This window comes from Macadamia integrifolia, chromosome 3, assembly GCF_013358625.1.
Source record: "Macadamia integrifolia cultivar HAES 741 chromosome 3, SCU_Mint_v3, whole genome shotgun sequence".
NCBI classification, from domain to species: domain Eukaryota; kingdom Viridiplantae; phylum Streptophyta; class Magnoliopsida; order Proteales; family Proteaceae; genus Macadamia; species Macadamia integrifolia.
In genome coordinates this window covers 8,516,012-8,531,024 of record NC_056559.1, presented here as the reverse complement: position 1 = coordinate 8,531,024, position 15,013 = coordinate 8,516,012, and the positions used below count along the sequence as shown (strand labels likewise).

The window sequence follows — 15,013 nt, the reverse complement described above, 5'->3', positions numbered from 1 at the left end:
AACCGGACCGTTGACACCCCTACTTCAATAGTTCTGGGGCCAGAGGGAACAAGGGTGGGCTTTGGGTTCTTACCATGATTACTATCACTCTGATAAATGTCATATATTATAACCATTTCATAGCCCTCACCCTTAATGACAAATCATGGGGAAAATGGTGCCTTGTTTGTTTGTATGCACCTCCACAGGTTAACTTGAGAATCTCCCATGGGCATTCCTTGCATATTTTCCTCGGATCCCATCATTTCCATACCTCATCAATGGAGATTGGAATGAGATTTTGTCCAGCTTGGACAAATTAGGGGGACAACCTTTCTCCCTATCTAATGCTGGAATTATTCTTGAGGATATTATCTCCAGCAAGAACCTTTATGAATTGAAACTTAAAGGGTCCAGATTCACCTGGACGAACAAACAGAAACCTCCCAAATTGATTAAAGAATGTCTTGACCGATGCTTTGCATCACCTAACTGGATCAACATGTTTCCCAATGCCTGTATATCCAAATTAGCATCTACTGGCTCTGATCATAATCCCATTACAATCAAACTTAAGGGATCTTCTGCCATAATTCATGGCAAGTGGATCTAGGATCTAACCTTATGACTAAATTAACTAATTTTGGTTGTCTACCATCCAAATGGAATCTTTCAACCTTTGGTCACATTGAAAACCTCAAGCGAGGATACTTTGATAATTTGTTAGCCTTGGAATTCCTTCCTATGGATGACAGGACTTCCTCGCTATTACAGGAGTACCTTAAACAATCACAATGGATCTTTGATGCCGAAGAGGTGTTTTGGCTCCAAAAATCTAGGCATCTCCACATAAAAGAAGAGGATCAAAATACTCAATTCTATCATGCTATCTCCAAGCACAATATTCGGAAAAGGAGAATTGAATTTCTTTGGGATGCAAACAATAAGCAGATTGATGACACCCATAACATCGCAAAGGGATTCTCCTATTTTTTGACAGACTTGTATACGACATCTAATCCACTTGATCCCAGCTTTGTGGAGTGTTTATTCCCAAAGGTTCTTTTGGACACTAATGTTGAGCTCATTAGCTCCATCCTAGACGAAGTGGAAATCAAAAAAGCAATCCTTGCGATTGGCCCATATAAAGCGCCGGGGGCAGATGGTTTTCAAGCTTGCTTTTACCAGTATTTTGGCCCATTCTAGCCCCGGATGTTGTCACATTTGTATAGGAATTTTTCACCCATTGTACCTTACCTTCTGGTGTTAACCACACTTTGTTATACATGATCCCAAAGCGTGAAGACATGTCAAGGGTCGATGATTTTCGACCTATTAGCCTTTGCAATGTTTCCTATAAATTTATTGCAAAAATCATGACTAATAGGTTAAGGCCATTTCTACAAACCTTTATTTCACCATTTCAGACAGCATTTGTCCCAGGCCGTCAAATCTCTGATAATGTTATCATTACTCATGAAATATTCCACTTTCTCAAACACAAAAAAGGGAAAACAGGATTTGTGGCTATCAAGCTTGACATGTCAAAGGCATATGATAGGGTGGAATGGGGCATTATGCGAGCAATTTTAGAATTCCTAGGCTTTGGGGACTATTGGTGTGACCTTATTAGTTACCTCGTTTCCTCCATTTCTTTTTTTATAAAACTGGAGGGCTCTTCATTTGATTACTTTGAGCCATCACAAGGTATTCGCCAAGGTTGCCCACTTAGCCCCTTCCTTTTTATCACTGTCATGGAGGTTCTCTCAAGATTATTATCAACATACAGAGACCTCAATCAGTTTAAAGGAATTAAAATTGCTCGACACGCCCCAGAGGTATCCCACTTACTTTTTACCGATGACACTTTCAACTTCTGTAGGGCATCTACAGATGACATATTAACTATCAAGGTTGTGCTTGATTTATTTTCTAATCTTACTGGGCAGAATATCAATTACGATAAAAGTGGGCTTTACTTTAGTAAAAATGTGCCGAATCCTGAATGGATCCGTTTAAGCTCTATTATTGGAATAAATGAAATTTCCAATAATGTGATTTACCTTGGCACAGACCCTCTGCATCCAAGATCTAAGGTTGCTAGCCTTCATAAACTGTGTCCAGAGTAAATGACCGATTGCACACTTGGAAGGCTCACATGCTTTCCTATGCAGGTCGAAAAATCCTCATACAATCAACTTTGTACCCAATCCCTTCTTACTTAATGTCTTGTTTTGCATTCCCATCCAAAGTCTGCAAAAACATCGCCTCTATCTGTGCACGATTTTGGAATGGTCATACTCCTAATGGCTCTAGAAAAATTCACCCCATTGCATGGAAAGCCATCTACCAGCCTAAACATCTTGGAGGTCTAGGTATACGGGATGCATCGACCCAAAATCAGGCACTGCTGCTAAAATTAGGATGGTGACTCTTAACTCAACCGAATTCATTATGGGCTCAGACCCTTCGGTCAAAATATTTTTACACCAGATCTCTGTTTGACCCAAAAGTCCTAAAAAAAACGTGGCTCCTGGGTATGGAATAGCATGGCATCCATACTACCTAAACTTCTGAAATGTGTAAGGGTGAAAATTGGCAATGGGAGGAACACATTCCTCTGGTTTGACCATTGGCTTATCCAAGATTCGCTTGCTTCTTCACTGAACATAGCCCAGGAATTCAATCCCTTGGACAAGGTAAGCGACATAATACAAGACACCTCTTGGGACGTCAGCCCTCTCACTCAATTATTACCCTCCCCCCTTTTCCACTCCCTGAGTAGAATCCAACCTGTAGATCAACAGGACTTCTGGACATGGTCTCTCAAAACTACTGGATGTTTCTTCACCCATTCTGGGGCCAACTTCCTCCAACAGTCCCATGACCAAACCAACCTGAGGCAAAGACAACCTATGCCTGGTAGATGGTGGAAATTTCTATGGAAACTGATGATCCACCCTAAATTCCTCAATTTTTTTGGCGTGCCATAAAAAATGGGATCCCAATCAAAGACCGTTTACAAAAGTGGATCGATATCAATCCTACATGCCCATTTTGCAACACACACCCAAAATCCCCAGAGCATCTTTTATTCTTTTGTGATTTCACCTCTCACATTTGGTTGGCTGGTCCCCTAGGGCTCTGACTACAAAACTTGCTCAACTTCTCTTTGAAACAGGTATTACAATTTTTCTTTTTCCATGAATATATCTCCTATTTTCAAAAATCAAGGTTATTTTCTATCTTTGCAATCACCATCTACTTCATCTTGAAGCATAGAAATGAGGTCTTACTTTCTCATATAATACCTAATCCATATCGTGTTTTAAATAATATAAACCAATGGATTTCAAATTTACATCTAAATAATGATGAACTAATATTGTCTACTATCATGCATACAGATGGTCCAACAAACTTGACCCACAACACCACTCTTCCTTTTTTGACATGTACAGTTTTAGTTTGTGCTAGTACAACTAATATTTTGTAATCAGATCCAAGCTAGGCATATGGAATCCTTTCACAGGGTGAGTTTAGGTTCATGACATCTAGTGCTATCAAGACTAATACCCAAGCAGCAGTGGAAGCAAAAAGTATACTAAAAGGGATGTTAAAGGCAAAAGATGAATCTTGGGACATCAGTGAAATGTGGTTTTTCAATGAGCAACTCCAACACCTACTTCCATACCCCACCATGGGTGCAAGGCCACTCCTCCACTATGCCACTTTTTGTAAAATCTATGCTCTAGCTAGATCTGTCACTTTTGTATGTAAAGACATCACTAACACAGCCATGGAAACAGTATGGAGGGTCTCTACTACTAGTAACCATAGGTTACACAATCAACCACCGGAGAATCTAGACCATGTATTAAATTCTACTTAATTTTATAGTCTCCTTTTCTTTGATCAAAAAATAAAAAAAAGATGTCCACATCATATCAGCCAATCGGTATCAGTTATGTATTGATATAGGTCACAGCCAATCTGATACCAACACCTAAAACCATACATGTGAGGCTGACAATTGGTGCGAAGGGGAGATCTTGCCATCATCCAGCTGGTCCCCTGGCTCCTGCCTCTGTAGGGTCTGGGGTGAGTTGCAACTGGCCCTAATCTTCAGAATTTTTGCATAAAATGGCCGCCAGATCACACCGGGAATTTGCCCTGGCAGCCTGAACCTTTTACCATTTCTTCCTGCTTAAATTAACCTTCCAACACCCAATCACCCATACAAGGTCTATAAATTTTATATGTACAATATTCCAGCTTACAGGGAAGGAAAATAATCAAAATATAAATGTGAATAGAAACTGATACAGAGATTTTGATGAAGTATAAAAACCGAAGTACAGACATATAGCATATTACGATCGAGAGCGGCTCTTTTGCTTTTGCAAGACTTCCTTGAGAACTGCAGCAATTCTATGAGCCATGTGTTGCTCCATGAACATCTGTTTCACTCTCTCGTAGCCTTTCTTTCCCATTCTCAGCCTTCTCTCAACATGCGTTGCAAGTGTCACAATGTTCTTTGCCAGAGGTGTGACACCGTCTTTACCAGCAATATGCAACAGACCAGTGGAACCATTGACCACAATCTCTGTAGTGCCTCCAGCTGCTGTTCCCTGATATAATTTTCAATTTTCAACAGGAATGATAGTTTCAACAATAATCTGAGATTGAAAGGCCAATAAACAAAATTATATGACCTTATGACTCATAGCATGATGTCACACAGATGTTATGAAAATAATTATTCCTTACTAGGGAGTTGAATAATTCAGGATACACAACATTGAGTACAATCATCACCTCCACTTTTTTCCTTTTTTTTTTTTTTTTTTGCGGGGTGGGGGGGTGGAATTTACAGTTTGTCTTAAACAACCAAATGAAGGTGAATTTAATTTATAAGACTGATATATACAGACACATGATAGTAACAACCATTGTCAGACCATTTATGGGCTTCAACCTGCAGTGCAGTTGTTCATGATAAACATATCCATCCCAGTCCATTTTGTATCTAAGCAAAGGGCACAATGATTCAAAGCCAATTTGCAAAAGTGGGGTGTCTAGACACAACTCTCTGAAGGTGTCACTTTCGGATGGGTGGACTTTGGGAAGACAGTGGCTAGATTTCACATATAGTGCAGAATCCACATTGAAGTCAACATCCAGATTTGCCTCTTTTTGTTCTTAAATAACTGTTTTCCTCACAACAACGGCAAAAAAAACTATCGAGAGACAAAGTACAGGTGTTCTTTTCTTTCTGATGCAACAGGAGATGCAAATGGGAATACGGAGTGGACAACCCCAAAAGCACTTGACTGAATTACGTAGCTACTGCAAAAAGTAATGGGCAATGCATACTGTTAGGAAGGGCATCTGTTATCACTTTTAATTGTGCCTCTGGTTGGACGAAGCTCCACTCATGCCATCAGGTGGGCAAAATGTAAGGCTAATCATGAAAATTAGTAGATCATGCTAAGAGGTTCTAAGGCTAATCATGAAAATTAGTAGATCATGCTAAGAGGTTCGACATACAGGCAAACTGAATAATCTGCAAAGGACGACTGGCTAGTACATCTTTTAGCCTTCAGGAAAAGGATGAAAAATGACTGAAGATACGGGTAAAATTCATGGAAGATCACCTCCTACATCCTTTTTGGTGACGTGAATGGAACTGGGGGGAGGGGGGGAAGCAAGATGTGGAACTGTGGACAGAATGAGTAAGCCTATGGACAATGGAAGTACAGGGGATTTTCTTATCTTGGCCACTCACTAATGTATTAACCCATGGTAGTATTCTTTGAAAGATGACCACGTCTACAGTTTGATAGGACAACAGGATTTAAAGGGCAAAACACTATTGACATCATCATCTGTACAGTTTGTCCTAAACTTGAACTCACTCTTGCAGGAAGATGTCTTTGGCATGTAATTTCGTGCATTACATAGTTGGAGAAAGCATTTCCGATTTTACAGTTTCTTTTCCCTGATCTATCAATAGAAAGTTTTCTGGTTTAATTTTAAAAAATTAAAAAATAAAAGATTCAAGACGGATAGAAGAGGAAGAAGTTATCGTATAAAAGAGCATGATCATTTGTTTCTCCCTTTATTCCTCCCAACTATTTATAAAAAGGATACCAAATATACTACTATCTATTTTATCATAGGCACAACAACAAAAACCTAAACAAAGACCACTTGTTTAATTTCTAAAAAATGGTTCCCCCTGTTCAAACTTCTATCTTGTATATGTTTTAGTGTAGCTGAAGCATATACAACAGAAGCAGTTATAGGATCACCAAACAGGAAATTCAAACATCAAAGTGATTAATCAAACTTTTTTGAAATACTACTTCCTACACAACGAGATCTCTAACTGATTGAATAGAATTGCAGCCTCCACATTATGTGCCTAAGGGATCCATTACCCGATTGACCTGATCAACAACTGCATCATGCTCAATGTTTACAAACATGTAATAAGGGAAACAACAAAAAGGAACATACATGCCCTATAGATGTCACATTTGATACAGAGGCATTCTAAGGTTTAATCACGAAACATACATATAGTGAACTAAGAAGTGTAGGGTTTACCAAAACAGGCAGTTGAAATGCCATAGCTTCAATGGTTATCCGTCCAAAGCATTCTCCTCGAGCCTAATAAGGAATAAAATGGTCAAGCTTCAACAAGAAAGTGCAACTTTCTTTATCTCTAAAAATTGACATAAACAACTGAAAATTTTGATTCGATGAAATGGAAAATATGGACTGAAAAACAAATCTAAAGTAGTGAACAATCAGAATAAAACCATTTAAAGGAAGAAGCATTGTTCTTCTAATGACAGCCTAAGAAGAAAAGGAATGATATGTCTGCAAGCTGGTGTAGATCACATGGATAATGATTTCCAAGTGATAAAGATAATAAAGAGAAAATAAAGATGGGAACCTCCAATCTTTCATGCTTGGGAATGGATAAACCTCAAGGCTATTATTAGCTAAATGATGTAGATCAAAGCTTGAAGAACAATAACAAAAGTCAGAAATTACTGTTCATGTGACATTGTTCGTGTGAACAGTAGATTTGGTCAATATCTTCTATTTTAGTTTCCTATTTTCAGTTTATTTTAGTTAGTTTCTATTTTCTTAATAAGCAAGTTAGTTACCCATTCTTTTAGTCAAAGAAACTTCAATTTTGTAACTTAGGTTAGTTTCTTTTTTGTAATTAGTTGTTAGTTTCTAATTTTGTTAAGCTTGGTTAGCAAGTTAAACACAACTTAAAAAGTCTAATTTCAGTCCATTAGTTTCTTTTTTTTTTGCTATTGCTTTATGTCCAAGTTATGTAAGGCTATTTAAAGCCCATTGATCATAATGAAAATGGAGATTGAAGTTTATGAAAATTGAGTGTTTACTCATGGCTGAGATAGCTATTACCTTGAGGGGTGAGATACCCAAAAAGGGGTTTTTGACTATTTCTGGTTTATACACACACACACACACACACACACACACACACACATATATATATATATAAAAGGGGGGTATTCAAACCAGAAATTGTCTTCATCTTCTTTAAGTATTTCTAACTTCGAATTTTCTGGATTTCCATCCAGATAAGAATTTTTTAAAACTGGGCTTTAAAGGATGTCTCTTTAAAGTTTTCCTTATATTTGTTTGCTGTGAGTGTTTGAGTGATCATTACAAGCTTGTTAAAGTTCAAAAGTTCCATCAAAAGACCAGTTGAAGGCCTGTAGCTGCTATACAGTAGAACTTCCATAAAGTTTCCTAATTCGTGCCAACAGCATAACTCTCAATTCAACCATCGGAATTGGCTCACTTTTGAGGGCTTGTTGACCCATCTAGGACCTTCATCTACTCCAAGTTTCAGCTTCATCTAAGCTACGAGTGAGATCTCATATTTTTCCCTATTCAGCCAGATTTTTCTGATCCTGTGTGGGATTAGGATCACTTGTGATTCTAGTCTTACATTACTAGAAGCCAAGGAATAAAAATCCTACAAGCAATCTCTACAAGCACATTGAGATGCAATGGCATTGATTATTAAGAGATTGAGTCTTTGACTGGTACTGGCACCATTTTAACAAGAGATTTCTGGTTTTTAGAGTTTTCATTTTAATTAGCAATCCAAGATAGGATCTTATTAGGCAACAAATGGGATTGGAGGGCTGTCCCATACCCCTAAAAAACACATATGCAAATATATACACTTTCTTTTCTGGATAAGTAACATTTTATTTATCAAAAGATACAGCGAACATTGTGTTCAATAAACCTCCAAAAACAAGGCAGAGGCACATATAGCCAGCAACAAAAACAATTGAGAGAAAAATCACCGCAAACAGTGATCCAGATTCTGGTCTGGAGTCAAGTTATTGAGTCTATTGAGTGAATCTCACTAGAAATGCAAATCTTCAAGGCTCCCTTACAAGAGCAGACATCCAACTGATAACATCACCACAGTTCTGTTCCACAATCACTCAGCCAATTTTCAAAGACAGTTAAAAAGTGGAAAAGGAATTTTTTGAGTTGGGAAAAGACTAATTTTTTGACAGATTTCCAAATTTACTCACTGAATTCCTTCTGTTATCACTCATGGGATGTTAAAAAATTTCCATGGAAAATCCAATTTTTCTTCCAACTTTCTTGTACCATTCTACTTTTATCTCCTGTCTTTTGAACCTCTTAGGGCCTGTGACCCTATTTCTTGTATTGTTCTACTTTTATTTCCTGTCCTTTGTACCCCTCTTAGGCCCTCCAATTAATATAGCAAACTGTTTCACAGATTTTTTATGCAGTTCAATAAAATCTTAACCCAATTTTTAGAGACAAGGAAATCGAACCAGCTGATAGATTCCAGGAGCTAAAGAAAACAGATTTACAAAACTGATAGCAAACAAGATTAGGGAAACTGGAACACACAGGAAGTGAGGATGGAACTTTTTTTTGTTAACACTGAAACTGAATGGTAGGCGGTACCTGAGAGTTCTGGACAAGAACATCGATTGCAGCCAGATAAGGAGCTACATTCAAGGTTTTGTTGATGAAGTGAACCCGATCCTGAATTTTCTTCTCAATTACGAAGTTACGCAGCTCTCTTTCAAACTTGGTCTGAGCATTCATGTCACTTCCCACTATCACTGCATGCAACGAAGGCACCTGGACCTTTTTTTCTCGGATCAATTGCAAGCTTTCATAGAAGGAACGGAGAAACAAGTCTTGACCTTTCCCACGTGAAACACCTGCAATTATCGCATGATCAGTATTCAAAAATTTGATGCAGAGATTAGCGTCAACATTAATAATATACCACCAAAATCAATAATGAATATTTTGCTCTTTAATACAAGATGTCCAAGAATTATGAAGTACAACAAGGACTTATAAGTGGGAGTTGTTTCTTAATCTGGGACCAACTCACTCACTCATGGCTACAATTCAGAAAGTCAATGATTTGATTTATAGATTTGAGCAACCAAATCGACAAAAACACTTTAAAAAATGACAGGACTTTCAAGCTCTCTTTTTTTTTTTTCCTTTTTCTTTTTTTCAGATGGACACTTTCTCACTTTGTGGCTCTATCAAACAATCAGGTCTAACATGGTACTATTCAAAGCCTTTAGCACGGTGGCATCCATGAAACATAAAGTGCATACTATTAATGGCGGCAAAAAGAAGATCTTCATTCCGCACTCCAAGGGACCCTCGGACATGCTCACGAAGAATCCTTTTGGCAACACTGTTTTCTGCCACTTCCATCAATTCTTTGCTATTCCCAAGATGAACAACGTAAGTCTCAGGCATCTTAATCCTGCAGGGTGAAAATGACAGAAATGAAGAAAAGGTTCAGAAAACAAAACAGGACAACTACAGAGTATGACAAATAATGGGGAGTATTAAATGCAGCAATGATATGGGGTTCTGTTATGCACCCACTGGCACATTATGTAGCACAATCTCCAAACCAATGAAAAAGAACTAGAGAATGATAAAAATATCAAAAAAAGCTATAACAAAAAACCCCTTTCCGAAACAAGGAATGTACAACCAAGACTAGAACATTTCCTTTTCTATAAATACTTAAGCCATCAAATTCTTGAAGAAATGTATAAATACTTGGGAGAGTTAATACAAGCAGTGTGGCACTCAGAAACTGAATATTGGATCTCCCCAAGTACCATTCTCAAAGTGAAAAACATATGGCTATAGTTATGGTATTTTTGTTGGATAACTCAACTAAACCTACTATTCCTAATCCCAACTACTTGGAGTTGCCTACAGGAATACAGTTCCACCATTAAACTCTATGTAGAGAAATATCATGTGCCAATCACATGATTGTAGAAATGCCTCCTGACTTGAGCCACGTCACGTACCATCTTTCAATCTCTTCTTCCTTATGGATAATAGGACAAAGATGATGACAAAAGGGGGGTTAATGGTATTTCATGATCATCAATTTTTTTAATACCAAATTTCTTTCATTTTATTAAAGTTTTTCATTATTATAAGACAGTTTTAACTTTTTATTCAGCCATTCTCTAGTCTCATCATTCAAACTGTATCTCAGGAAACAGCAAACAAGACAGACACTAGCTGAACCTTGCTAAGTCTACCATTATTGGAAACTTGGTCATCTCCACCAAAGGTGTTCTAACACTAGTATCAAAATATGTTAAAAAACTGCGGCAAAGAACAAGTTGTGATTGTCAAAAGAAAAACAAACTAAGCCTCAGAGTAATACTACAAATGGTAGAACCACCAAATAATAGATAACTTCAATGCTACGGCAAGACAGTAACAACATAAGCAAATTTTTGGCCAAAAAGTTGCTAGTAGCATGTTGAAATTTTTCCGTTGATTATTCATTTTTCTCGTCAGTAGTAAGCCATTCACGAAAATAATTGAATTCAATTACATCACTCTCAATTTTATCTCTTTTTATTTCTAAATAAAAGAAGAAGAAATTATGGTAAAATCCTACAACAAGCAATGTCATTCATGTTACTAAATCATCTTCATCATCATTAACAGCACTGCTCAATGATGTGCCTTTAAGAACAGTAAGTTTATATACGTAAAGAACTCCAGTACTAATAAGAAAAGGCTGACCAGGCCAAATAGCTACAGGCATACATTTTTAAGACAATATGATGTCTTGAAACAGCTAGTTTCCCACAATAGTAGGCAGTTGAACAAATAGCTCCCTTTGGATATTATTAAGTAACCCTAGAGGACTTTAGAAAGCTACAATTCATGCTTTTATACACCTATTTTGAACACCTGCAGCTACACTGAGCAACTGAAGAGCATTAAATTACAATCATACAGTTTTCCTCAGGACATGGTTGATCCTCAATAAAGGGGGGATTATAATAAAACAAAGGCCTCCAAAAATGGCTAAATACAAAAATCCCCAGGGGAAAAAGATTATAGATTTCAATGTCCTAAGCATTTATACATATATTAAAAGATTAGCCACTTGTCATAATAGAGAACCAATTGAAAATGTGTTGAGAAAATGCAACCATTAATGATCTTTACAATGCTAGTGGCATACCCTAAACGTTCTCGAGTCCTATTCTTCCAGTATTCTGTTGTCGTATGTGAATCAATCATGGCACCTGCAACAAAAGGGAGGTGCTTAACATACTCCATTTTGAAGTAATGCCCTCGCATTTCATGAATCCACCACAAAACCTTTGGAAGAACACGAGGAACGTCCTTCTTCAGAACAGCATCCAGCCATTTCCCAGCAACAGCAGTGTTTAGAACAACCAAATCAGCTTTAAGAGCCATATCTGGTGTTTCTTGACTCCTTGCAGGAAAGACCTGACAATGTGAGGAAAACCACATTTAGAGCTAATGGAGTATGGAGAAGACCCTTTCCACCGACATGAACAAGGTGAAAGAAAGTTAAGCTGACAGGGTTTTTTAGCCAGCGTATGTTATAAGCAAAAGATCAGTGTTACATTAGAAAGAGAAGTTTCAGCCTATTTAATACAGCACAGGGAACACTGGATTCTGGGCTGATGGTCCAATGAGGTCCACGTGTGACCATGTTATTGTCTGATCAACCACATCAGTCCAAGAGCATCATATTGTTGACAGCAATAACTATGTATGTTCACTATTTTCTATTATTGAACGAATTACTCATAAAATGATTATAATATTCAACCACCAGCATTCTCTAAGGTTATGCAGAAGAGTTTCATTCATACAAAGGAAGAAATCAGAAAATGAAATTTATATTCAAATTTCAAGCAAATAGAAAATGGGCAATCATCATCGTGATATAAGAACATTTCTTGATTCATAATGACTAACAAAAATTTATAAGATTTCCAGCATTCCTGTGATGGAAGACTCAAGAAATGTGCTGCTAGCATGGAAACAACTCAAGATTTTATCTCCCTGAAAAATCAGAAACTCATACTAGGTAAGTAATTCAGGTGCTTCTGGGTGTGAGAACCAAGGCCAGGTATGTATACCTTTGCAAGTCACGAGTTTAAGGATTTAAATTGGCTACTGCAGTCTCGACTCAAATGTATGAGTTGATACTTATATAAGAAAATAAGAGGACTTTTTCACTATTTCCAGCACACATCTAATTTGCAGGCCATGGCCAATTTTTTTATTTTATTTTTCCTCAATCCGATCCTTGCAAGCTTCCGATGCATATACAATGGCATGTAAATACATCCCAGAGAAAATCTACCAACAAGCTCACACCGAAATTAAGTCTTAGGAGCCAAATTATGACCATAAAGATAACATAAATTAAGCCAAATACGGTTTCAAATTCAGGTTACAAAACCAGGAGATGCAAGGGACAATTTTTTTCCCAGGTTGAACCAGCTATGTCAGCCATTGGCCATGCACGCAAACTGGACAAAAATAGTCAGACAATTAATAAGAAAGAAAGTAACAGAAAATAAGTGAAAGCCAGGGTGAACTTGTCCTTAGAAAATGTTCCGTTGTGTATGGTCATAACATAATCCACATAAGTTGGATAGAAAAAATTTATAAGCCACTCAAATATGCTAGGGATAACTTCAACTTAAAAAAAATGAATGCCAAATAATTCTGCTCAGTCAATACAGTGAGGACTTGGAAAATTTTAAAAGGGACGATAAAATAAATGACATGATTTAAGTCTAGTGTCCCAATAATGTGAGTGATGCTGAATCTCTTAATCATGATCTCTTGAACTTCATTGATGTTGGAAGCATATTTTCAAAATAAATATTATGATAATATGTTACCTGCACACCTCGGTCCAACATCTTCTGCTCTAGACTGTATACAACTTCATCTGTTTCAATTGGCCGTTGCATTGTAATCCAAACAACTTGAGCACCAACACCTCTTAAAAGAAATGCTAGCTCCATCAGCAACAATGGTCCACCTGCATTATAAGGCTATTTTGAATGCTCCACAAATAGACAAATTACTTGAGATGCCAAATTACAACTTTTAGCAAATCAAAATGAAGGAATTATAGATGACAAGTACTTTTATGGGCTCACTGCCATATGTATTTCCATACGTGAGGGGATTACAACAACAACAACTGTGATACAAAAGATGTATTACTTGGCAACCTTCTCTACCCCTCACCCTTCCCCCTTCCCCTTTCCCCCTTCCCCCTTCCCCCTTCCCCCTTCCCTGTTACCCCTTCATGTAATGATGGCCAGCCTCAAAAGGAGAATACGAAGGCAAAACAAATCTTGCCCTTATGACCCCCCTGCTTGGCAAGATCATCCATCAGCCACGTAATTTATACAGCTGTGTCTCCACTGAAAATCATATTCATGGTAGAAGCAATAGACTCAGTATGTCCAGAAACATGCAAGGAACATCAAACTTGACCTGTAATGTAATTTAATGACAAAGGACCTTATCATTCACAGCTATCAAACTTAGCATGAGAAAAGAGTGCCCCAACCAGTAACACTTCAGCAATTGCCCCTTAAGTATGACCATCTATTCAACTAAGCTTGGTAGAAGGCCAGGGGCCCAAAGGAGTAAATGGATTTATTCCCCCTCCCCTCCGGCGCTTTTCTGCCTGAAACCATTCTAGGGTAATATCACTGCCCTTGTCCACCCATCTTCTTTTGGGTGGGGAGGAGGGCGGGATAGAAGCAGACAGAGGTGGAGAAAAGTGAAACTTAATGGGACAGACTACATAATACAGAATCAACCCCAATGTCGACAATGTCAAACCATTGAACTTTCTGTATTGCTCTAACGACAAGTGAAACATATCTGAGCCTTCTCTATAGCAGCTATTTGAGTCCAATGAATAACAGTTGAACACAGATGCAGTGGTTAGCAGTGTACAGTTAACATGTCGAACATGGGAACAGATATTCTAGTTACTAATACATACATGGCTACCACATGCCACAATATCAGTTTCTTCATTTGACAAATCTCGCTTCGTTTTAAAATGTTATGTAGTTACAATGTAGTTACGAAAACAAGACATCATCACACCTAAAAAAGGGAAAACATAAATGCTTGAAGCTCTGCACTTCTATGTTTATTATATAAGGATAGAGATATCCGAGGAGTACCAGACAGAGAGAGTTCATGAGAAACCAAAAGAACAATCTTCGACTTCATGAAGTCGAGAGGATTCGCGATGCTTCCGATCTGAGAAGCTAAATGAATCCGACCACCTGAATCTTCATAATGCCGGCGATCGCAAGAGTCGAACGCAGCTCTGATGACGAAGACAATAGCGGTGAAAATCGAAAATATGATGATAAGCTTCAACAGCCATCTCTTCGGGAGTGTGAACCCGACCGAGTGTTTCGCCATTTTTAAAGCTTACACTCTAGTACTGCTAGAGATTCCGGCATTTTAGGGTTTCGAGTTCTGCACTCTTATAACGCAAAATGTATGCTTCAGTTGTCTGTTTTTCCAATGTTGGAAAGCATATGAAGTTCCGAATCCCTCCGACTCCGAGCTTTTACTTCAATCCTTCCGAAAC

At 37.9% G+C, this 15,013-nt stretch overlaps 1 protein-coding gene across 1 annotated transcript; it reads right to left on the bottom strand.

The window, feature by feature from the left end:
• Positions 1–4,212: 4,212 nt before the first annotated feature.
• Positions 4,213–15,013, bottom strand: LOC122074486. Its single transcript, XM_042639331.1, has 7 exons — positions 14,595–15,013; positions 13,281–13,423; positions 11,573–11,844; positions 9,669–9,823; positions 8,992–9,254; positions 6,592–6,654; positions 4,213–4,610 (listed from the first exon to the last, which is right to left on the bottom strand). Exons 1-7 carry the CDS (start codon positions 14,839–14,841, stop codon positions 4,353–4,355), a joined length of 1,401 nt encoding a protein of 466 aa, XP_042495265.1. The 5' UTR covers positions 14,842–15,013; the 3' UTR covers positions 4,213–4,352.